Source organism: Lactuca serriola, chromosome 3 (genome assembly GCF_051521515.1).
Source record: "Lactuca serriola cultivar US96UC23 chromosome 3, Lser_US96UC23_V15, whole genome shotgun sequence".
Taxonomy (NCBI): domain Eukaryota; kingdom Viridiplantae; phylum Streptophyta; class Magnoliopsida; order Asterales; family Asteraceae; genus Lactuca; species Lactuca serriola.
The window spans coordinates 495,919-518,992 of record NC_136410.1 but is presented as its reverse complement, the minus strand read 5'-3'; the positions used below and the strand labels follow the sequence as shown (position 1 = coordinate 518,992).

At 38.1% G+C, this 23,074-nt stretch overlaps 1 protein-coding gene and 1 pseudogene across 1 annotated transcript; both read left to right on the top strand.

Moving 5' to 3' along the window:
• Nucleotides 1-699: 699 nt before the first annotated feature.
• Nucleotides 700-1,686, top strand: LOC145094201 (uncharacterized). The gene is made up of 2 exons (XM_079032504.1): nt 700-1,219; nt 1,376-1,686. The coding sequence occupies exons 1-2, from the start codon at nt 700-702 to the stop codon at nt 1,684-1,686; spliced, it is 831 nt and encodes a 276-aa protein (XP_078888630.1).
• Nucleotides 1,687-15,895: 14,209 nt separating this feature from the next.
• LOC145094200 (secreted RxLR effector protein 161 pseudogene) lies at nt 15,896-16,486 on the top strand (annotated as a pseudogene).
• The last annotated feature ends 6,588 nt before the right edge of the window (nt 16,487-23,074 follow it).

The following is a 23,074-nucleotide window of genomic DNA, read 5'->3' as shown; positions in this document are numbered from 1 at the left end:
GCTTCTATTACTGCTGATGATTTAGCACTGGAGATGCAAAAAGCTCTATGCCATTTGACTCAAGGGCCAACAATTCCCCAGTGTTTAGAGAAGCTTGAGTTGCTCGAGTTAGACCCAATAGACCCTATACGATTTGCTGCGTATCACATTTTTGGAGGGACCATGAATATTAGAGAGATGTGGGTAAATTTGCCTAATGATCCACAAATATTAAGAGGATGGATCGAGATGACAGCTACAAGTTTAGGAGTTTTAAAGGATGGAAAGATTGTTCGTTAAGTTTATATGTTATTTGGTTATTTGCTACTTGGGATTTATGATATGTTTTGGTACTTGAATGTTATTTGGTTATTTGGTACTTGAATGTTATTTGGTTATTTGTTACTTGGGATTTATGATATGTTTTTTGGTACTTGAAATTTATGTTATATTTTTTTGGTACTTGAAATTTATGTTATATTTTTTTGGTACTTGAGATTTATGTTATTATCTTATGTTATATTATTATCTTATGTTACTATTATTATCTTATGTTATTATCTTATGTTATATTATTATCTTATGTTATTATATGTTTTCTTGATTAATAGGTTTGTAATGGATCACGACAAAAAGATACTACTCATAATTCTTATGTATTTGTACGTCCGCTACTTTTGGAAGAGGGGTGTCAAACGAGTGCGGGACAACGATTCGGAAATGACAGGACATGAATTTACGTTAGAGTTACTTCACTGTAATCCTCTACAATGTCTTGAAGTGCTACGCATGTCTCGTGAATCATTTGTCCGGCTATGTGCTCATTTTAGAGTAAACTACGCGTTAAAGGATAGCAAACATGTGTCGGTTGAGGAGAAGATGGCTATGTTTTTTATGATGATCGGTCATAACCAACGTTATGTGATTATCAAGCGGAGATTTCAACACTCAAAGCAAACAATTCATAAGTTTTTTCATGAAGTGTTGGACAAAATGTTGCTTTTCGCACATGACATTATAGTACCAACATCTTTTAATCCGAATCCAAACATTCTGGGACATAATAGGAGGCTACGGCGGGTGTTCAAGGGAGCAGTTGGTGCACTTCATGGCACTTTGATACATGCTGTTGTCCCTGCAAACAAACAGGATTTATATAGAAGTAGGGGAAAAGGCGATTGTTACCAAAATGTATTGGCAATATGTGACTTTAACATGATGTTTACGTTTGTTGTTGCCGGTTGGGAAGGGATAGCACACGATTCTTGAATTTTATCAAAAGCATTAGCAAATCCACATGCACCATTCCCGCTTCCACCTCCAGGTAAATTTATGGTTATTTAAATAGTTTTATCTTTATTTAAAAATAAATGACTTTTTTTTTGTTTTTTTACAGATAAATATTATCTTTGTGATGCCACCTATGCAAACATTCGAGGTTTTATGGCACCGTACCGTAATGTTAGGTATTGGCTTGGAGATTTCCGTCGAAGACGTGCATTAACGAATAAAGAAAAATTTAACCATGGACACGCAAAACTTCGGAATGTCATTGAGCGTGCTTTTGGTGTCTTGAAAGCACGATTCCCTATACTGAAGATGATGGCACCATTCTCGTTGGTTACACAACGAAACATTACCCTAGCATGTTTTGCGCTTCATAATTTTATAAGAAGAGAGGGACTACGTGATGAGTTTTTTGCATGATATGATGAACCAAATGTCTCGGTTCGGAATAACAATGCGGTCGTTGATAATGATGAAGATGAGATTCCAACACATGGTACTGCTGCGGACCGTGAATATATGAGCCAGTTACGGGATGAAATTGCCGAACAATTGATGCAAAATATGGAATGAAAATTATTAAAGTTTGGTTGTATGAATTTTATTTAAAAATGTTATTGTAAGACTAATTTCGTTGTTTGAATTTTATTTCAATGTTTTAAGACTACAATTATTAAATTTTTGGTATTAACAAACTATTTTTTGGTTTATTAAATTACTTTATTTTAAATTTTTTAATATCTGCAGCAGTCTGCAGACGTTAAAAAAACAAACATGCTTCTCATTACAGTCTGCAGCACTTTGATCCACCTCTTCTGCTGCAGAGGGCTGCAGAGGTGGTCCACAGACTTCAGACAGATTCACTTCGGAAAAACAAACAGCACCTTCGACTCCCAACTCTGGATGATCCAAGAAGACCCATATTTTCACTGAAATAAGATGATTTTTCAAACTTGTTCTTATAAAAGAAAGTTCTCATATTTTATTAAAACTAAATTTTAAAAGTTAAAAACACTTTTTCATATAGGCAATGTGCTTTCATGCAAACTTTCCATAGTTCATAAAGTTGCCAATTAATATCAAATACAAGTCTACGCAGTTACATATATTTCATAAACTTATAGGCAATTCCACACATTAGTTGTTAGATGTCTAATTATGCATTTAAATGAAAAAAAAAATGTCAATTTCCATTCTAATAGCATCAAATGGTTCTTACACGGACACTGTGGATCTAGTTCCAGTTCCATAAAGTCGATCTGGAAGCAAACCTATTCCCTGATAAAAACAAATTTCACTTTCAAGATTTCAATCTTTGGACCTTAAAAAGTTGATCTTTTTTATATAATAAGAACTCACATGCCAACCAATACCTATGCTAAGTACATAAGCAGGAGGTGGAGCTGCAATTCCTAGCCTTGTAAGCACTAGTTGACTATGTCACAACAAAATCTTATTAAAAAACAAAAAAAGCTATGAAACCGAAGAAAAAGTTGTGAGAAATAAATCATATATAACAAAACATATATATGAACTAAGAGTCATTTATATAACCGAAACAAACATAAAAATCAAGAACTTCAACAGACCTCAAGATTTAATGCATTCACTTAAGCATTTAGACGAACAATAGGTAGGTGAAAAAAAAAATCTTGTGAAACATGAATTTTGAGAGTTTATCTGTGTAGTGAAAACGGTGTTGGCTTTATTGTCGAAGTCAAAAAAAAAAATGGAAAACTTACTTCAAGATCATTAAAGACCTAATTGGAGGATACATCCCTTCAATGTCAATATACATCCGATAAGCTTCGATCACGAACTTGGATTCCATTCTCTATTGACGTCCACAAACTATAGGAAAATTGAAGCCTTAAGCAAGAAGAGAGTCTTTTCCTCCCAACCCACTGCCAACTATTGGAAAAACTATTGGACAAATTGAAGCCTCAAGGGAGGAAGGAGTCATTCCCACCCAACCCATTGAACCCATGTCACATCATTTTTTTTTCTTTTATCCCTATTTTTTTTATCCCATTCAATTTAAAAAAAATACAAAACAATCAAGGTAAAATATTAATTAGCAATAGAATTACCGTCGATACCACTCCCGTTTCAACGAGTTGTTTAATTGGTTTCACTAACCCACTTTATCATCTCTCTCTACTTTCTCTCTCTCGTTTTCTCTTGTACCATGTGTTTTAAAACTTGTACCTTAGTTGTTTTGTATTTTTTTAATTGAGTGGGTTGAATGGTTGATAAATATAAGATTTCTGTATGTTGTGGGTTGAAAAAATAAAGAAAAAAAAATAGACAAAAATTGATGTGACATGGTTGATAAATATAAGATTTCTGTATGTTGTGGGTTGAAAAAAAAAAAAAATAGACAAAAATTGATATGACATTTTTCATTACATTACTACGTAAATACACACAAATGCCTCCGTTGAAGTCTTAATTAGAAGTCGACTCATGGTTTCCTTTGTGATCCTATCCAATAAAGTATCACATTCACATGTATAGGGTGTTGCACCTAAAGTAATCAGAAGAAAGCCCATGCATGCATGCATTCATGCTTACAGATTTTAATATTATACCAATATAATATATAATAGACTCTGGTTCCATGCTATGGTTCTTTTAGCATGCCAATTTCCGATATTTTTATTTTTCTTTTCTTGTTAATTGAATAAAGGGATATCGGTATAAATACAAATACATAATTAAGTTTAACAATAATTAATGCTTAAAATAATTAAGATTGGTAATAACTAATAATAAAATAATAATTAAGAAATGAGTTTTTTTGTGGTTTTGTAACCATTTTCTAAAGGAATGACAGAAACTGCCAGTTCAGGAACTTATGGATGCATAGGATTTGGTTTAAGGGGGTTGTTTTGTCATTATGGATTAAACTGGGGACTAATTGAGTAATTTCTATTTTAAGCCCATCTTTTGGACGTGTTTAAGGCTACAATCGGTTCATTTGCTAAGCCTTAGTCCAACTCTTTAATATTGGATAAACCTAATAGCCCAAGAAAGCTCCTTGCATCGTATCTAAGGTTTGTGTGTAAGTTTTGGAGGGTACGGCTTCAACAGAGAACAACGAAGGGGATGATAGTCGATGCTGACCCACTAATTAGGAGAATAAAAAGGCATGTGGTCACCTGCCCAGTAAAAGATCCGTTGCTTATTTTTCTGCTTTCTGTTATAGTTCAGCCTATTTAAGTTACTTTGTTTTAGCTGTTTTAGCATGTGTAACAGTTTCAGTTTTCAATCATTCAATAAAGTAATCATTCGGCTATCTTATTCCCCTTATACCCTTGTCAAATTTCACAGTTAGATTAGCCTTGCCCACCAACAAGTGGTATCAGAGATTCAAGGTTCTGATCGTGTGTATGCCCAAGATCATTAGATACGATACCATGACAGTAGCTTCAACATCCAATCCACCCAAAGACAGCCCATACCCCCTTCAATGCCTGATGCTTACCTCATCAAATTTACAATACATGGTCGATTAAGATGGAAGCCATTATGGATGCCCATGGATTATGGGATGCCATCGAGCCACCAACCGGTGTGGTTGTGGACGAGAAAAGGAGCAAGCAAGCTCGAGCCTTCATCTTTCAATCGATCCCGGAAGAGATGCTTGCACAATCTGCCAAAAAGAAGACAGCCAAAGAAGTGTGGGACTCTCTAAAGTCACAGTATGTGGGTACGGAACGAGTCCAGAAAGCAAGACTACGGGTGTTGAAAAGTGAATTTGAAGGACTTCAAATGAAAGACACAGAGACCATAGATGATTATGTAGGGAGGATATTGGCCATGTTCTCAAAAATTTAGGAGTGCAGGGGCAATTCTGGAAGATAAAGAACTGGTGAGGAAGCTATTCGACACTGTCCCGGAAAGATTTATCAATCTTGTGGCTTCAATTGAACAAAGCTCCGACATGGAGTCCATGTCATTCGAGGAGGCAATTGGGCACTTAAAGGCTTATGAGGATCGACTCCGACTCCGGAAGGCAAACTCAGGTGGTGATAATGCTTTGTTACTTGCAAAGTCGGAGGGCTCCTCAAGTCATCGAAGCCCAAGCAAGTCAAAGACGACGGGTGGTCGTGGAAGAGGAAGAAATAGTGACAGGGGAGGAAGAGGCAACTCACGTGGTCGGGGTTCGACGCGTGGCAGAGGTGGACGCTGGGGTGGTAATTCACGACAAGAAGTAGGGAGTTCCAACCGGAAGCCTCGTGACAAAAGTCATATATAGTGCTTTGAGTGTAAAGAACTTGGCCACTATGCTTCCGAATGTAAAGCCAAGAAGCAGCAAGATCATGAGGTGAACTTAGCTGCAGATGAAGATGGACCTGCTTTGCTGTTAACTGTACATGGAGAAGAAAGTATAAGCATGATTCTACTGAATGAAGAAAAGGTGTATCCGAACCAGCAAAAAGAAATAGACGATGAGAACATGTTGTATCTGGACAACGGGGCTAGCAACCACATGATGTGACTTGACAGGTGCGATTTGGGGACGGCTCTAAGGTTCCTATCAAAGGGAAAGGCATTCTGTTATTCGATTGCAAGAATGGTGATCAATTCATCATTCCTAATGTGTATTATATCCCGGCCTTACACAGCAACATAATCAGTTTGGGCCAGATGACAGAGGAAGGATATGATATAGGAATGAAGGAAGAATTTCTAAAGATGTACGATGAAGCTGGTCGTTTGATCATGAAGGTACAGAGGTTAAGAAATAGACTATATAAGATAAAACTCACACCTGGGAAGCCTACGTGTTTGCCTGTGAGTATGATTGATGACTCATGGCTATGGCATGCACGAATGGGCCACACGAATTTCCGAATGTTGGAAGAAATGACACAGAAGCAGATGGTGTCAGGAATGCCTCTCATATCTCATTCAGCACAGGTGTGTGAAGGGTGTATGGTAGCTAAGCAACCTAGGCAAAGTTTTCCAAAAGCGGCCCAATGGAGAGCTAAGGAACCGCTCCAATTGGTACACACGGACCTCTGTGGACCCATCACACCTGCAACAAAGGGTGGCAATCAGTACTTCTTACTAATTGTCGATGATTATTCACGATACATGTGGGTGTACCTGATCAAAACCAAAGACGAAGCCTTTGAAATGTTCCAGAAATTCAAGTTACAGGTTGAAAAAGAAAGCGATTATAAAATCAAGATGTTGAGAGCCGACTGAGGGGGTGAGTTTAACTCGATTCAATTCTTGAATGTTTGTGAAAAGGCTGGCATACGACGTCAAATGATGACTCCACACACGCCCCAGCAAAATGGCATCGTGGAACGACACAATCGAACGATTTTGGAGATGACAAGGTCCTTACTCAAAGCCATGACGATATCGGATCAGTTTTGGGGTGAAGCTGTACGTCATTCGGTGTACCTGTTGAACAGAATTGGCACGAATGCGCTCAAAGATGCGACTCCGTATGAGGCCTGGAAGGGTCCTAAACCTTCAATCGCACACCTTAAGGTTTTTGGGTGCATAGGGTTTGTCAAGAAATTGTGTGGCTTAACCAAGCTAAGCGATCGAAGTGAAACTATGATTCACTTCGGAATTGAAGAAGGAACAAAGGGATATCGACCTTACAATCCCAGAAGTCGGAGAATTGTAATAGCAAGGGACGTTGTCTTTGATGAATCAAAATCGTGGGCCTGGAATGAAGAAATAATTGGAGAGCCACTTACCACACGTTATTGGACTAATGTTTTAGTCCAAGATACAACCCAACTACAGCCGGCCTAAGAACAGCAACCTCCAGATGATGTGATCTTAACCCCTTCGACACCGACTAACAATTACTCGCCTGTTTCTGAGCTTGGAACAGGTAATTTACCTGTTGAAGAATCGCCTTTGGTAACCTCACCTGGAGATGGGTTGCGAGCAACACCTTCAGGTCAATCCTCAAGAAATTATGAAGATGGTGGGTCAGTGGCCTCATTCAATGATACCCCAGTAAAGGGATTTCACTCGATTAATGAAATCTACCAGAATACCGAGAGAATGAGTGATGACAAGGTACGGAGGTTGTATCTGTTGGAATAGTGTCTAAGGCTGCAACTATATTAGGCAAGTAATTGACCCGGTTGTGCATTGTCCTTTTGGGTTGCCTTCACCATAGCAACTTGATAGGATGATTTATTAAGAGAGAGTAAATATTATTAGTATATTATGAGAATAATATAAAGAATAATATATTGTTATTTGATTAATATAAGTCATAGAATTAATTGGAATTAATTTGGTGAATTAAAGACATTAATTAAATAAGAGGGTATAAACTGTCAATTGTTTGATAGTTAAACTTTAGACTGGAAATCCATATAGATATGCATTGGACGGATTCTAGAAGCTAAGGATAGCTTCAAATCGTCCAAGGGGTTATCTAAGGAATGGACTTGGATAGCCTTAAGAGAAGATTATCCAATTAGGGTTTAGGTTGTAACCCTTAAGCAGTCTACAAGTATAAATAGACCCTATGGCATAAGGAAATCGGCACTTCATCTAAAGTAAGAGAACCCTGGCTGATTTCCTCCCCTCTCCTCTCTCCCAAATCATCCTCCTTGCTAGTTGGTGTTTGTAAGCCATTAGAGGAGTGACAATTGTGACTCTAGAAGCTCCAAGACAACAAGATCAACAAGGAATTCAAGGGTATGATTCTAAATCTATTTCAATATTGTTATTACACCTAAATAGTCATTAGAAGTCTTGGATTCAAAGCATGTTTAATTAGAAAGACTAGATCCAAGCATTAGGGTTTTGCATGCGCACATAGGAAAGTTCTTATGGCTAAAACCCATCAGTGGTATTAGAGCCTAGCTTGGTTTTCATTAAATTGTTGCTTAATTGTCTGAAACTAAACTGCAAAATTCGATTTTTTTGTTTCTGAGTCATGGACTCGGCGAGTTCCATAGTGGACTCGGCGAGTTGGCTTGACTCGGCGAGTCACTTGGTGCACTCGGCGAGTCCAAGCGTCAGGAATGGCCAGATTCGGGATTTCTTCATGATTATCTTATGGAAACTTACCTTAATCATATTAGATCAACCCTAATCCGATTTTTTGATATATATGACTATTATCTTAATCTAATTAAAGATATTTATCAACTAATAAAATATTTAATTTCCTTATATGATAAATAATTAATTATTTTGATTATTTTGGTAATTATCTTGCAAGAAATCTTAAATAAATCAAATATAGATAATTAGGAAATTAATTGTTAATTAAAATTATTTTTTATTTGATCCTCCATGTTTGAAATGTTTAAAACTTGTCCTCAAGTTTAGAAATTTATATTTTGTAATTAAAAGTTTTAATTTAGACAATTTAAATTTCAAACCCTAGATTTTAAAATGTTTAAAATAACAACCCTATACTAATATAATATTACAAGATTAATATATATATATATATATATATATATATATATATATATATATATATATATATATATATATATATATATATATATATATATATGTATAACTAAAATGCTAGTCTTAACGTTAGTAGACCTCATTCACGAAGCCGATCTATAAGGTGGGTATAAGGTTGCGGCCTATAAAATGGCGCTTAATGGGTGTACACTCACACCCACCGCTTGCTTGATCGGTGGAGGGTCGTTAGCCGAACGGGTAGGATAGGGCAACCTCATCCTCTCATTAAAAGTATAATAGGAAATACAAAGTAACTACACATATTTTAAAATTTCCCAATATTACTTACTTTAGGAAAAGTGAATTGATGCAATCCCATGAAATTACACTTTGCACCCTTGCTAAGAAGTTAGTGGAGCGTGTGTGGTTTACCGGCACACTAATTGGTTCTAAGCAAAGATGGCAAAGGGTGATTCATTGTTTATCATAGTTCGATGGAGCGTGTGTGGTTTACCGGCACATCGAATAGGTGATCGTTACAATGAAGGCACCATGTGAATTTGCATGGTAATTCACACCCGCTTTGTGATCCTTGGTATCCCAGTCACAAACTAGAGGGGCATATCGAGATTTAAACATGCTATTGAATAGTTTCAATGAATCTCATCCGAACCTAGGAATTCTCAATACATTTAGAACTAATAGTTAGGTTTTATGGTGGAGAATTAGTGAATCGTCATTCACTTACCTTCAATTTATTTGCATGTTAGATTACGGCATCCCTTTTCTAATATGTAAATGATATTGTTGGATCCTAGCCCTAATTTTCTTATTGGGTGATAATTAGGGATTCATATTCTAATCTATCTTTGTCCTTTCTATTTGTAGATGTCGAACGCAAACAACGCTGCTGCTAGTTCTTTCACGTTGATGAGCCTTTGCCAAAAGGTCACCTTCGATGGAATGAACTTTAGCGAATGGATAAGATACATTCGCACCATTGCTCGCTATGAGGATAAGGAGTATGTCCTCGATGAGAAGCTCGAGAATCAACCCTGAAATTGCTACTCCGGCTGAAATTACCGCTTTTGAAACTCATGAGCGAGATGCAACGAAGGTACATTGCATCATGATAGCCACCATGAACTCCGAATTCCAAAATTCCTACGAGGACATGTACCCGTACGAGATGCATCAAGACTTATTGGAGAGATATCACCAAAACGCGAGACAAGAGCGTTATGAGATTTTCACTAACATGATTTCCACTAAGATGGGTCATGGAGAATCTCTTACCGTGCACCTGCAAAAGATGCAAAGGTATGTCGACCGCCTTCGCAAGTTAAATGTTGACTTTGGGGAAGACTTGGCGATCGACATGGTGCTTCACTCTTTGCCTCCGATGTACAATCAATTTAGGATGACCTGCCACATGAACAAAGAAGAGGTCACCCTAAGCAAACTCCAAGGTCTCTTGAGGGTCGCTGAGAGCAAATTCAAAGACAAGTCTGTTGCACCAACTCCCAATCCACCCGCTGCTCCTGTCTTGGCTATTGGTCAAGGAAAGGGAAAGAAGAGGAAGGCTTCGTCTAAGAACTATCGCAAGGTTAAAGCCCGAGACGGTGCCTCTTCTAGTGGGACCAAATTTGATCCCGCTAAGCCCTGACCTAACCCGAAGGAGGCAGAGTGCCACCACTGCCACCAGATAGGACATTGCAAGAGAAGCTGCCCGAAATACCTGCAAGCCATCAAGGAAGGAAAGATCAAGCCATCTTTCGCAGGTATATATACAATCAAATCTAACAATTCTAATCATGCTATTTCTTGGGTTCTTGATACCGGTTGTGGTTATCACATTTGTTCTAATGTACAGGGACTAAGAAGAAGTAGGGATGTGGAGCAAGGAAGAATCAATCTAATCATGGGGAACAGAAGATCGTCTCCTGTGACCAAGATTGGAGTGTATTCCTTAGTGCTTAGGAATAATTTATGTTTAGATTTGAACAATTGTTGCTATTCGCCAGAAATGGCTAGAAACATCATTTCACTTCATGGTTTATATAGACAAGGTTTTAGATTTTCTTTTAATAATGAGAATGGTTCTATTTTAGCTTATCTAAATGGTGTCTTTTACTTTGAAGCTATACCATGTAAAGGAATTTATGAAACTGTTATGATTGTTGATAACTTAGGAAATGATGTTTTGAATATAGATTCTTCCACTAGTATGGATAAAGCATCCTTGTGGCATTGTCGTCTTGGACATGTCAACAAGAAACGCATAGCCCAACTCCAAAAGGATGGAGTGTTGGAGTCATTCGACCTTAGGGAAGATGACACATGCGAGTCTTGTTTACTTGGAAAGATGACTAAATCACCCTTCACGAGTACGTGTGAAAGGGGTGAGGGTCTATTGGACTTAATACATACCGATGTATGTGGACCGTTTAGATCAACCACGAAGGATGGGAACCGCTTCTACGTGACTTTTACCGATGATTATAGTAGATATGGGTATATCTATTTAATCAAGCAAAAGTCAGAAACTTTTGAAAAGTTCAAAGAGTTCAAGAATGAAGTGGAGAATCAATTGGGCAGGAAAATCAAGATGCTTCGATCTGATTGAGGAGGAGAGTACCTAAGTCTTGAATTCCACGATTATCTCAAGGAGTGTGGAATAGTTTCGCAATTGACGCCTCCTAGGACACCGCAGTTGAATGGTGTGGCAGAAAGGCGTAATCGAACCTTATTGGATATGGTTCGCTCTATGATGAGTCGTGCTTCACTACCTATCTCTTTTGGGGGGTATGCCTTTGAGACTGTCGCCCATATCCTTAACCGAGTCCCTACTAAGAAGGTTGCCAAAACACCTCACGAGATGTGGACAGGGAAGGCTACCTCGTTGGCACATATCAAGGTTTGGGGTTGCGAGGCTTTCGTAAGACGAGATACTCACAACAAGCTCGAACCCCGAAGTGAGCGATGTATTTTCATCGGCTACCCGCAGACATCCTTTGGATATCTCTTCTATAGACCGAAGGACAATGTTGTCTTCGTTACGAGGAGAGGAGTTTTCCGAGAGCGAGAACTCATAAGCCAAAGAGACAATGGGAGGCAAATCGAGCTTGAAGAGATTCAAGAGTCGATAGATGAAGGAACCTCTACCACTGGCACTCAACCTGAGGAGGAAACTCCGGTTGAACCGATTGACGAATCCTTACCTCTTAGACGTTCCGATAGAGTTAGAGTTCTACCCCAGTTTTATGGTTTTCATATTACTACCGAAGGGGACACGTATATTAGTGATGGTACACTAATAAATCTTGATGAACCTAATAGCTATAAGGAAGCCATGGCAGGCCCGGAGTCTGCGAAATGGAAAGAGGCAATGGATAGCGAGATCCAATCCATGTATTATAACCAAGTTTGGAATTTGGTTGATTATGTGCCCGGACGTAAGACCGTTGGGTGCAAATGGATCTTCAAGAAAAAGACCGACGTGGATGGAAACATACACACATATAAAGTGCGATTGGTTGCGAAGGGCTTTACTCAAACTCCTGGAGTTGACTATGATGAGACCTTCTCACCAGTTGCGAAGATAAAATCTATTAGAGTGATGCTAGCAATTGTCGCATTTCATGATTATGAGATTTGGCAAATGGATGTCAAGACCGCATTCCTTAACGGAAAGTTGGCTGAGGATGTTTACATGGCTCGGCTAGAGGGGTTTGTGGATCCGAAACATCCGAATAAAGTGTGTAAGCTTGAGAAGTCCATTTATGGACTTAAGCAAGCGTCTCGCAGATGGAATCTTTGCTTCGATGAGAAAGTCAAAGAGTTTGGATTTGTACGAAGCGAAGATGAGTCTTGTGTATATGTCAAAGCCATTGGGAGTATAGTAAGCTTCCTCGTTCTATATGTCGATGACATATTACTCATAGGAAACGACATCCCGACTCTGCAGGAGGTTAAGTCCTGGCTCGGGAAGTGCTTCGCTATGAAGGACCTCGGAGAGGCTTCTTACATTTTGGGAATAAGGATAGTAAGAGAAAGAAGTAAGAGACTAATTGGACTTAGTCAGAACACTTACTTGGAGAAGGTACTAAAACGTTTTAGTATGGAAAACTCGAAGAAGGGAGAATTACCGATACAAAGTAATGCCAAGTTGAGTAAGACTCAAAGTCCGAGTACCGAAGCTGAGATAGCAGAAATGAGCCGAGTTCCATACGCTTCCACAGTTGGCTCAATCATGTACACTATGACTTGTACTCGCCCTGATGTAGCCTTCGCTTTGAGCATGGTTAGCGGATATCAAGGGAATCCTGGCAGAGCACATTGGATTGCGTTGAAGAATATCCTTAAGTACCTTCGGAGGACAAAGGAATGGTTCTTAGTCCTCGGAGGGAGTGATGACTTGAAGGTGCGAGGGTATAGTGACGCCAGCTTTCAAATCAAAAGGGACAACTACCGTTCATAGTCGGGCTAGGTCTTTACCCTGAATGGAGGAGCAGTGACATGGAAAAGTTCCAAGCAGGAAACCGTAGCTGATTCAACGTGCGAATCAGAGTACATTGCAGCGAGCGAAGCGTCGAAGGAGGCAATATGGCTGAAGAACTTCATCGATGATCTTGGAGTTGTACCTGCCATAAAGGAGCCCATGGAGATTTTCTGTGATAACGAAGGAGCGGTTGCCTTGACCAAGGAACCGAGGGATCATGGTAGATCACGACATATCGACAGAAAATATCACTTCATTAGACATCGTGTAGAAGAAGGACAACTCGTAGTGAAGAGGATATCATCAGAAGATAACCCAGCAGATCCGCTTACGAAGGGACTGAGTAGGGTTAAGCACTTGCAGAATGCTAGGAGTATTGGGCTGAAGGGTGATATTAGCATAGATTAGATAGTATTAGAAACGTGTAATAGATAAATGTAAGTAACATTTGATGATTAAATAAAGGAGTTTTATTTATGAGTAATGTAACTATCTTATGTTAATTGTTTAGCTATTGTTTCACTTTGCATGTTTTGACTTCCAGAATAATTGAGTTTATTAGGAATAATCGAATTGTTCAAATTGTCCACAATCGTTCATGTGTTGGAAGTAGATATGAATGAAGATTGTCGTGAATTGGTGCGTAGATTGTCTAAATGGTATTGTACATATCAAAGGGTTGTTGCTACATTCATGAGTGCTTATGAACTGGTTTTGAGCATTGTAACAAACCCGTGCTTGCTGGAATCACCTTATGGAATATGATATAAAAGGGTGATCGCAAGACGATAATATCATATAGTTTTGAAACCTAGATATATGGTTTATTAATTGCTAATTGATTGTACATTTATAATGCGAAAACGCATTGGTAACTCAATGTTATAAAACGCATTGTTGTGTATAGTTGATTATTGAATAAGTAAATGCATATAAGTCGAAGTTTATCTGTAACTTCTATCTAAGAAGGTAAAAGCGATATCTCGGCCGCTCGATGATTTGATTTAACTTATGTGTCGGGCCCGGTCAGAACTGAATTGATGTGTTCGATTAAGTTCTATGTCGAATAAATCAGAGATCGAGAAACCTAAATGCTTGACTAACCATTCCATAGGATTGTCAGCATGATATCTAACAGAGAACTGTACGATCCCTTATCTAAAGGACAAGATTGATTAGATCAGAGTTTGGCAGCGTCTTTGAGAGCTACGATTGCAAACCGAATTGTACTTGTGCATATAGTTACTAGACTTATCCAAGTGGGAGACTGTTGGAATAGTGTCTAAGGCTGCAACTATATTAGGCAAGTAATTGACCCGGTTGTGCATGGTCCTTTTGGGTTGCCTTCACCATAGCAACTTGATAGGATGATTTATTAAGAGAGAGTAAATATTATTAGTATATTATGAGAATAATATAAAGAATAATATATTGTTATTTGATTAATATAAGTCATAGAATTAATTGGAATTAATTTGGTGACTTAAAGAGATTAATTAAATAAGAGGGTATAAACTGTCAATTGTTTGATAGTTAAACTTTAGACTGTAAATCCATATAGATATGAATTGGATGGATTCTAGAAGCTAAGGATAGCTTCAAATCGTCCAAGGGGTTATCTAAGGAATGGATTTGGATAGCCTTAAGAGAAGATTATCCAATTAAGGTTTAGGTTGTAACCCTTAAGGAGTCTACAAGTATAAATAGACCCTATGGCATAAGGAAATCGACACTTCATCTAAAGTAAGAGAACCCTGGCCGATTTCCTCCCCTCTCCTCTCTCCCAAATCATCCTCCTTGCTAATTGGTGTTTGTAAGCCATTAGAGGAGTGACAATTGTGACTCTAGAAGCTCCAAGACAACAAGATCAACAAGGAATTCAAAGGTATGATTCTAGATCTATTTCAATATTGTTATTACACCTAAATAGTCATTAGAAGTCTTGGATTCAAAGCATGTTTAATTAGAAAGCCTAGATCCAAGCATTAGGGTTTTGCATGCGCACATAGGAAAGTTCTTATGGCTAAAACCCATCAGTATCAAGAATTGTTGTTGATTGACGATGAACCCACAACATTTGAAGAAGCATCAATTGAAAGATATTGGAAGCTATCTATGGAGGCAGAGCTGAAATCAATCGAGAAAAACAATACCTGGGTGTTGACCAAATTGCCACCAGACCAAAAAGCAATTGGGTTAAAGTGGGTATTTAAGGTAAAAAGAGACGCAGCTGGAAACGTGATTAAGCACAAGGCCCGGTTAGTCGCTAAAGGATACGTTCAAGAAAAGGGGATTGATTTTGAAGATGCTTTCGCCCCAGTGGCTCGTTTGGAAACTATACGACTAATTCTTGCACTAGCAACCAAAGAGAACTGGCTTGTACATTACTTAGATGTCAAGTCTGCGTTTCTACACGGTAACCTCAAGGAAGAAGTGTACGTCTCTCAGCCACCAGGGTTCTTAGTCAAAGGAAAAGAGAATATGGTATATCATCTTCGGAAGGATCTGTACGGGTTAAGACAGGCTCCAAGAGCCTGGGACATGAAGCTAGACCGGTCACTCAAAGGACTAGGCTTCACCAGATGTCCTCAAGAACAAGCGATTTATAAGGTACATAAACCCAACTTGATTCTCATCGTAGGGGTATATGTGGATAACCTTATAGTTACTGGTTCAAATGAGAAGGGAATTCTATAATTCAAGAAAAGAATGAAACATGTGTTTGATATGAGTGACTTGGGACTTCTATCCTATTACCTGGGAATAGAAGTACTTCAAAGGAAGGATGGCATAATGCTCACACAACAGGGGTATGCAAGGAAGATTCTAAAACTGGCAAGAATGGAAGATTGTAACAGCTCACAATATCCAATGGAAGCCAAGTTAAAGCTGACCAAGGACGAACAGGGGGAACCTGTAAATGCAACAAACTACAGGAAATTGGTTGGCAGCCTAAGATATCTAGTACATACAAGACCTGATCTGAACTTCAACATTGGTGTTATGAGAAGGTATATGCAGAACCCGAAGCAAACCCATTATGTAGCCATAAATCATACCCTAAGATATGTGAAAGGAACAACAGAGTTTGGCCTAACGTATCGCAGAGGAGGTGATGGTATGTTAGTAGGATATAGTGACAGCAGCTACAGTGATGATCGGGAAGATGGAAGAGGAACCACAGGTGTGGCATATTATTTCTCAGGAAATTTGATAACATGGGCCTCACAAAAGCAACAAACTGTTGCTCTAAGCTCGTGTGAGGCGGAATACATGGCTGCAACTGCAGCTGCTTGTTAGGGATTATGGTTGAGAAATTTGTTAAGTGACCTTGTTGGAAGAAGAGCTCAAAAGGTGAAGCTATTGGTGGATAACCAATCTGCTATTGCACTTATAAAGAATCCAGTTTACCATGGGAGGAGTAAACACATAAATACAAAGTATTATTTCATTCGTATGTGTGTTGAAAGAGAGCAAATTTAGGTGGAGCATGTGAGTGGAGATCAACAAAAGGCAGATGTGTTGACAAAAGCAATGCCAAGAATCAAATTTGCTGAAATGAGAGCACTCATAGGTGTGGAATGTCTGAAGAAGAAGGTCAACATTGAGGGGGAGAAATGATAGTCAATGCTGACCCAGTAATTAGGAGAATAAAAGGGCACGGGGTCACCTGCCCAGTAAAAGATTCGTTGCTTATTTTTCTACTTTCAGTTATAGTTTAGCCTATTTAAGTTACTTTGTTTTAGTTGTTTTAGCATGTGTAACAGTTCCAGTTTTCAATCATTCAATAAAGTAATCACTCGGCTATCTTATTCCCCTTATACCCTTGTCAAATTTCACAGTTAGATTAGCCTTGCCCACCAACAGAGGAAGGGGTGAAATGTGAAGTTGTGATCGAGGGAGTGTACTCATCAAGAGGAGGAGAGGTCGATCTAGAGGTGGTTGGCTTGTAGTTTTCAGTTCCAAGGTAATGCATGGTTTCTCATCTGTCTCTATCCTCTTCATTTTATTCGATCAACATTTTCAAATCACCATCATCGCCCACTGACATGGCTGCCATCGAGGACCACCTGCCACCCTGTTGCGGTGGCACTGGGTGGTGCTTGGTGGTTCATGTTATAGGATTGCATGAGAAAAGCCTAACCCTAGTGATGTTTTCTAATAGCATTGCACTTTGGGATTTCATTTTGGGAGAGCGTACTATGGATGGTGAATTGCAAATCCAAGTGGTATTTTTAGCTCAAAACTTTGTATTTACTTTTATGAAATTAATTTCCAGGTCATAAGCCATTTTGGTTAGGTCTTAATGGCTTAAGATAATTAACCCTAAAAAACTAAAGCTGTGAATTTCTGGAAATACCCTAATCTATCCCAGTCCTTGAAAGATCATATCCCGTTCATGGAAAACTCATTTTGGTCGAAATTAGTGCACAAAGTTTCGTATGTGAGTTCTCTACACTTCATTAGTTTTGACCGAAAACCAGAAAGGCATCTAACTAGGGTAAAAACGACCATTTACCCAGACTGGTCCGTAATGATCTGTTATGCGAGACAGTTTTGTAAAATTCGCCATAAATCGTAGAAAATTTGTATGAAGGTGTGAAAGTATTAATTTTAAAGATAAGGACATGATCTATCTTCATCTAATATAGTTTTGAAAAATATGGACATTAAGGTGGGCAAAACAGGTCTTGAACAAACCCCAATTTTTATGTAGAAAGCTAAAATTTAATCCCTTAGTCTATTTGCATAATTATGGAAAATCAATAACTAAACTTAACTTAAATCATTATTATTAGGAAGTGTGAAATACAACAAGGTGTGAGTGAGTCCTAGATTGCTTTGCTTTTGGAGGTGAGTTCTTCACTATACCGTGGTGTGTTATATTCTCTTTACGTTAGCTCATGTGTGCTATGTGTTGTTTATACGGGTAGTACTAGGCGGGGTAGAGTCTAGTAGTTTTCCCTCATGTATTGAGGATTATGCATGGTAGGACTCGGCACATCCGAGTGGGGATAGGGCATAGCCAATGTGTCCCAAAGGCTAGGCTCGACGAACTAAGCAAGGGGGATCGGGTATGTCCAATGTGTCCCAATGGGTTCTGGTACGGGGGATCGGGATTAGCCAATGTGTACCAAGGGCTCGATGTACTGAGCAAAGGGGATCGGGCCTAGCCAATGTGTCCCAGTAGGAGTATGTATGTTATTGATTTGTTCTTTGACATGCATGCGTGTTTATGTTTTTGATATCGTTTGTATCCGTGTATAGGGGTAAGGATTATATGATATGATATTATACTGTGTATGTGTGGAATTCACTAAGCTTTGTGCTTATCCCTTTTCCTTTAAAAATATTATTTCAGGTACACAGGATGATCAGGCATCACTGTACACACTGGTTTGAGACGGATTTTTCGAATTGATATTGACTTGGTTATGTTTTCATATATTTTAGAATTATAACTAGTAATGTTTGGAAACTGAATTGATCTTGGGGATTGTTGTTGCGATCTCGTAAGACCTTACTGGAAGAGTTATCTGGTGTCATTAGACAAATTACGGATAGATTGGTCATCCGGCTCGAGGAGTGGGTCACAGTCATTCAAACTCCTGAGGAGATAGTGGAGGCTTCTTAGGAAAGAGAGCTTAGTTAGGAGATACAACTAGGAAGGAGGAAGCGGGTACAAGGCCTGAATTTGTTAACAACTATCAAGAAGGTTTGACATTGGTGTGCCAAAAATTAGAGGTTAGAAGAACCACGACATCTATGGTAAGGGTGGGAAGACCCATGTGTTCGTGTCCTGCAAGTTTAAATGCGGCAGCCACATACAGAGAGGACATGTTAGTCAACATTGCATATTGGAGATGAAGATATGTCACCATGATCATTATTATGATCACATTAATTGAGATGTTGCTAGTATGTTTTCTTTGTGTTAGCGTGGTTATTCTGTCCTTATTACAAATGTTTGGGTATGAATAGCCAGCCTTGTAAAATTTATAGCGTGCCCAAGTTAGGAAGTTATACGAGTATGGTGTATATCCTTTGAATTACAAATATCTATTTGATCTTGTATTGTGCGCATGTTCTTAAACCAATTTCGACTGGGGAACGAGTTGCTCCTAGGATCGATTACATTTCGCAGGGATCTGATGTTGTGGTGGGAGTTTTGTAGCATTCTCAGAAGTTAGTGGTGGCCAATCGACTTGGCTCTGGTAACAATGTGGGAATTGCCTATGAAAGTGAAGATGGATTTTGAGGACACAGTTGATGCTTAGTTTTTTTGCCGTCACAAAGAGGTCCGAGTTCAAACCCAAGCGGTGGAGGAAAATTAGTACAAGGTGATGCCGTAGGTAGGGCATATCATTATGTCTAGTTGCAAGCACTCATGGTGGATATGTGAAACAACGTAGAAGAGAAGATAGATGAGGATGTGTCAGTTGTATGGGAGTCTGTAGGAGCTTGCCTTGAGAATCTCTGAGATCTTTTCACAAATAGAAAGTTATACCTAGATCCGTATTATGCATAGTCACGTAGAATCTAAACCTTATGGTCCAGTTAAGATAATTAGGGTTCGATCAGTCAATAGAAACATCAATTGTCCGTTGGATCCCAAATGGGAGAGAGTTTCCCATCTAGAAAACAGTCTAAGGACTGTACAGACCTCAGTATAATAGGGAAGGCTTAAGTCGGCTACTCGAGATTTTTGAAAGTTCTAGTCTTTTCAGGCGAATCTTGCAGGGAAGAGAAAGTGTAGAAAACCCTCAGAGATGAATGATTCAATTCAAGAGTGGTTTATTATTGTCACTTGTTGTATATTTAAGAATGTCACGGGTTCGTTCATCTTTAGCAGGTGCAGCTTGTTGGATTAAGTATTCATCACGTGTTTGGATCCATCAACATTAATTCACATACTAATTATTTGGATAGGCTCTGGTTTAGGATCATTGTGAGGGTCCGCTTGCCTGTTCTTGTTTAATGAAGGCTTAGAGATTCGAAGCTCAGTCTAAATATCTGATACATCTAGGTTCCTAGGTTTTGATATTTCGTTTTGTTCTTGGCTACTACTGTTATAGGATGTGGAACGATGGCTGGATTCTTTCAGGTGAACAGGATGATTGTTTTATACCTTTAGGCCGATTGAGGTGTTGGTCATGAGTTAGACAGGCCCGATTGATATTATGGCAAGACCGGCATGTTGTCATGAGACAAATGAGGGGTATATGAGTGTGCAATTGATACGTACAGAGCGTGTGTTTATACTATCTAGTTTGATTGTATGGTAACTTATTACCATGATGCATGGATCGGTGCAAGGTACGAGACCTTGGGTGCGAAGAGGAATAATGTAAGAGTATGATTTGGGCGTATCGATGAAATATCGCTACAAAATGTATAGGATATGCCTCGTTCATGTAGTCGAAAGCATTGATTTATCAGAAAGGTCGCTAGAGTGTTGGGAGGTATAGGGATGGATAACATAGTTGTTGTCTCCGTTAAGATGTTTGGAGGTGTTGATCAAGATATTATTTTCATTTATGAGTGGTAGAGTTCCTTGTTAAGAGACTACTCGGTTTCGTGTCTGAATAATTAAGAATAATCGTCAGCTTTAGAGGGTAGGTTTTGGAATCACATACAATAAATTTTATAGTTATGGGATTTTTGCAAGGTGTTGGGCTATGAGACATGTTTATGGATTTCGATACTTTACTATCCCGGTAAAGTAGATGTAGTTTCTAATGCTCTTAGTCAAAAGTCGGATAGTGAGCCACTTTAGGATGTCAATGGAGAGATGCATCATTTACTCCTTTGTTTGAATTGTTGGAAAAGGCACAAAATGTAGCATTTTTGGAAGAGAACACAAATACGAAAGAGTTTCAAGCTAGATTCTGAATATTGATCAGGATAGACATGGCTACTTGACATGTTATGGTCAGATCTATGTTCATACTTTGGAGTTAGCTAGCAGCATAGCCAAACACGGGCTGCCAGCTTGTATTATCTCTAATAAGGACATATGATTCACATCTCAGTTTTAGGAAAGGTTCTACAAAGAAATGGATGCTTAGTGGCGGCTTAGTACAGTGCTCCATCTATGAACAAACAGTCATAGTAAACACATGGTTTAAACTTTAGGGTAATTGGAATTGGTATCCTCTATTAAAAAAATTTCCCATAATAAAAACTTTCACTCTTGCATTGACATGATGCCATCTGAATTGTCGCATGTTAGGAAGTGCAGGACATCCACATGTTGGGGAAAGATTAGACATCGTGTGCTGGGGAATGCATATAATTGTGCTCATGATGAGCGAATCGGTTCAGATGGTGCAGGAGTAGTTGGTTACCGCACATGGTTAACATATGAGCCACGCCATGGAAAATGAGTGATTCGGTTTATAAGAAAGGAAAATTAGGACCTCAGTGTATAGATCCATACAAGATTAATTACTAGATTGGTGAATGTAGCGTATCGCTTGGAGCTGCCAGATGAGTTAAGTTGATCTATCAAGGAGATAGGGATAATGAGAGTCAAACGACAAAATCGAAAAGATTCAAATTGGACTTGGGAACCAGGTAGCAATATATATATATATATATATATATATATATATATATATATATATATATATATATATATATATATATATATATATATATATATATATATATATAACTAACAGTTGCAGTTGTGTTGGACATATATGCATCAGATTTTGGTGGAGTAATGGACCATATTGTAAGGGACTCATTTCCCTCCCATGTAAAATCGAACAAATAAACCTGAAATAGTAATTTGTTATAATTATTATATAAACATAAAACTTTTGAATTAAAAAATATAACCATACTTGTTAAATATCAACATGCAACCCTTTTGCAGTTAACTCAGTAAGCTCAATGATATTTAATATTCAGTGAAATATAAAATACTAGGCTTTCAACTTTCGACCCTACAAGGTAAAAAACGCACTAGCTTATATTTTATACAGAAGGGGTATTATAAGAAATAACAATTTTTGAAATTACCTGGAGAAATATGGCCAGGTGTCCCCATTGGAGATGGAGAAGGAGACACTTTAGATGAGGGTGCACCATAATTGTGTAGTCTTGCCCACTTATTAGAACAATTAGTTTTCCAAAATCCAATTTTGTCATGTTCACAATCATACATAACAAAAGAATTGCGCACAATGATCCCTGTAACAAAATATAAAATTTTATACTCTGTTTAAAAAAATGATGAAAATAAAGAATACCGCCTAAAAGAGTTGTTGGATCCTTTCCGATTTGAAAAACTCATAGGCAATATGCACCACTTACCATTGAGTGCTTTTAAATGTATGAAACAAATGAGAATATTAATAAAAAGAAATAAATTTAGGAAAATGTATACATTATAAAGAAAAGGGAAATATCTGAATAAATGAAATGTATACCCTAAGCAAGTAGTTTTCAAGGGATAGTGTTAGATCATGTCATTTACCAAACACCATTTCAACATTTGGGAATGTTTTCAAGAGTTTTGAAGCATCACTAAAATATAAAAATAAAAAACTAAACATTAGTTTCTACATAAATATAATAAACTATTTATCTATATTAATTACTAGTATACCTTCCAGCACGGCAGCACCAGAAAAGAAAATGTCATTGTAACTTGTGCTTCGATCTGTTTGACACTATGGAGTTCAGAACCTGAATCCAAGATTACAAAATTCAGTTAACAAATCTTGATGATTAAGAAAAGATTGTTTTTTTATGAAAGAAAGAATAGTTTTAGATGAAATCTTACAGCCTCCTTAAATGCAATAAAAGCAGCTTCAGGTAAATAAGCATAAGTTGTCCGAATGTCAAGAATTGGTCCATATTTTCCATAAAAACACT

Bases quoted from the DNA above. Each gene is read 5' to 3' on its own strand.
- LOC145094201 (XM_079032504.1), top strand. From the start codon at position 700: ATGACAGGACATGAATTTACGTTAGAGTTACTTCACTGTAATCCTCTA. The intron at 1,220-1,375 runs GTTGGGAAGGGA...GTTTTTTTACAG, and splicing joins GTTTACGTTTGTTGTTGCCG to ATAAATATTATCTTTGTGAT.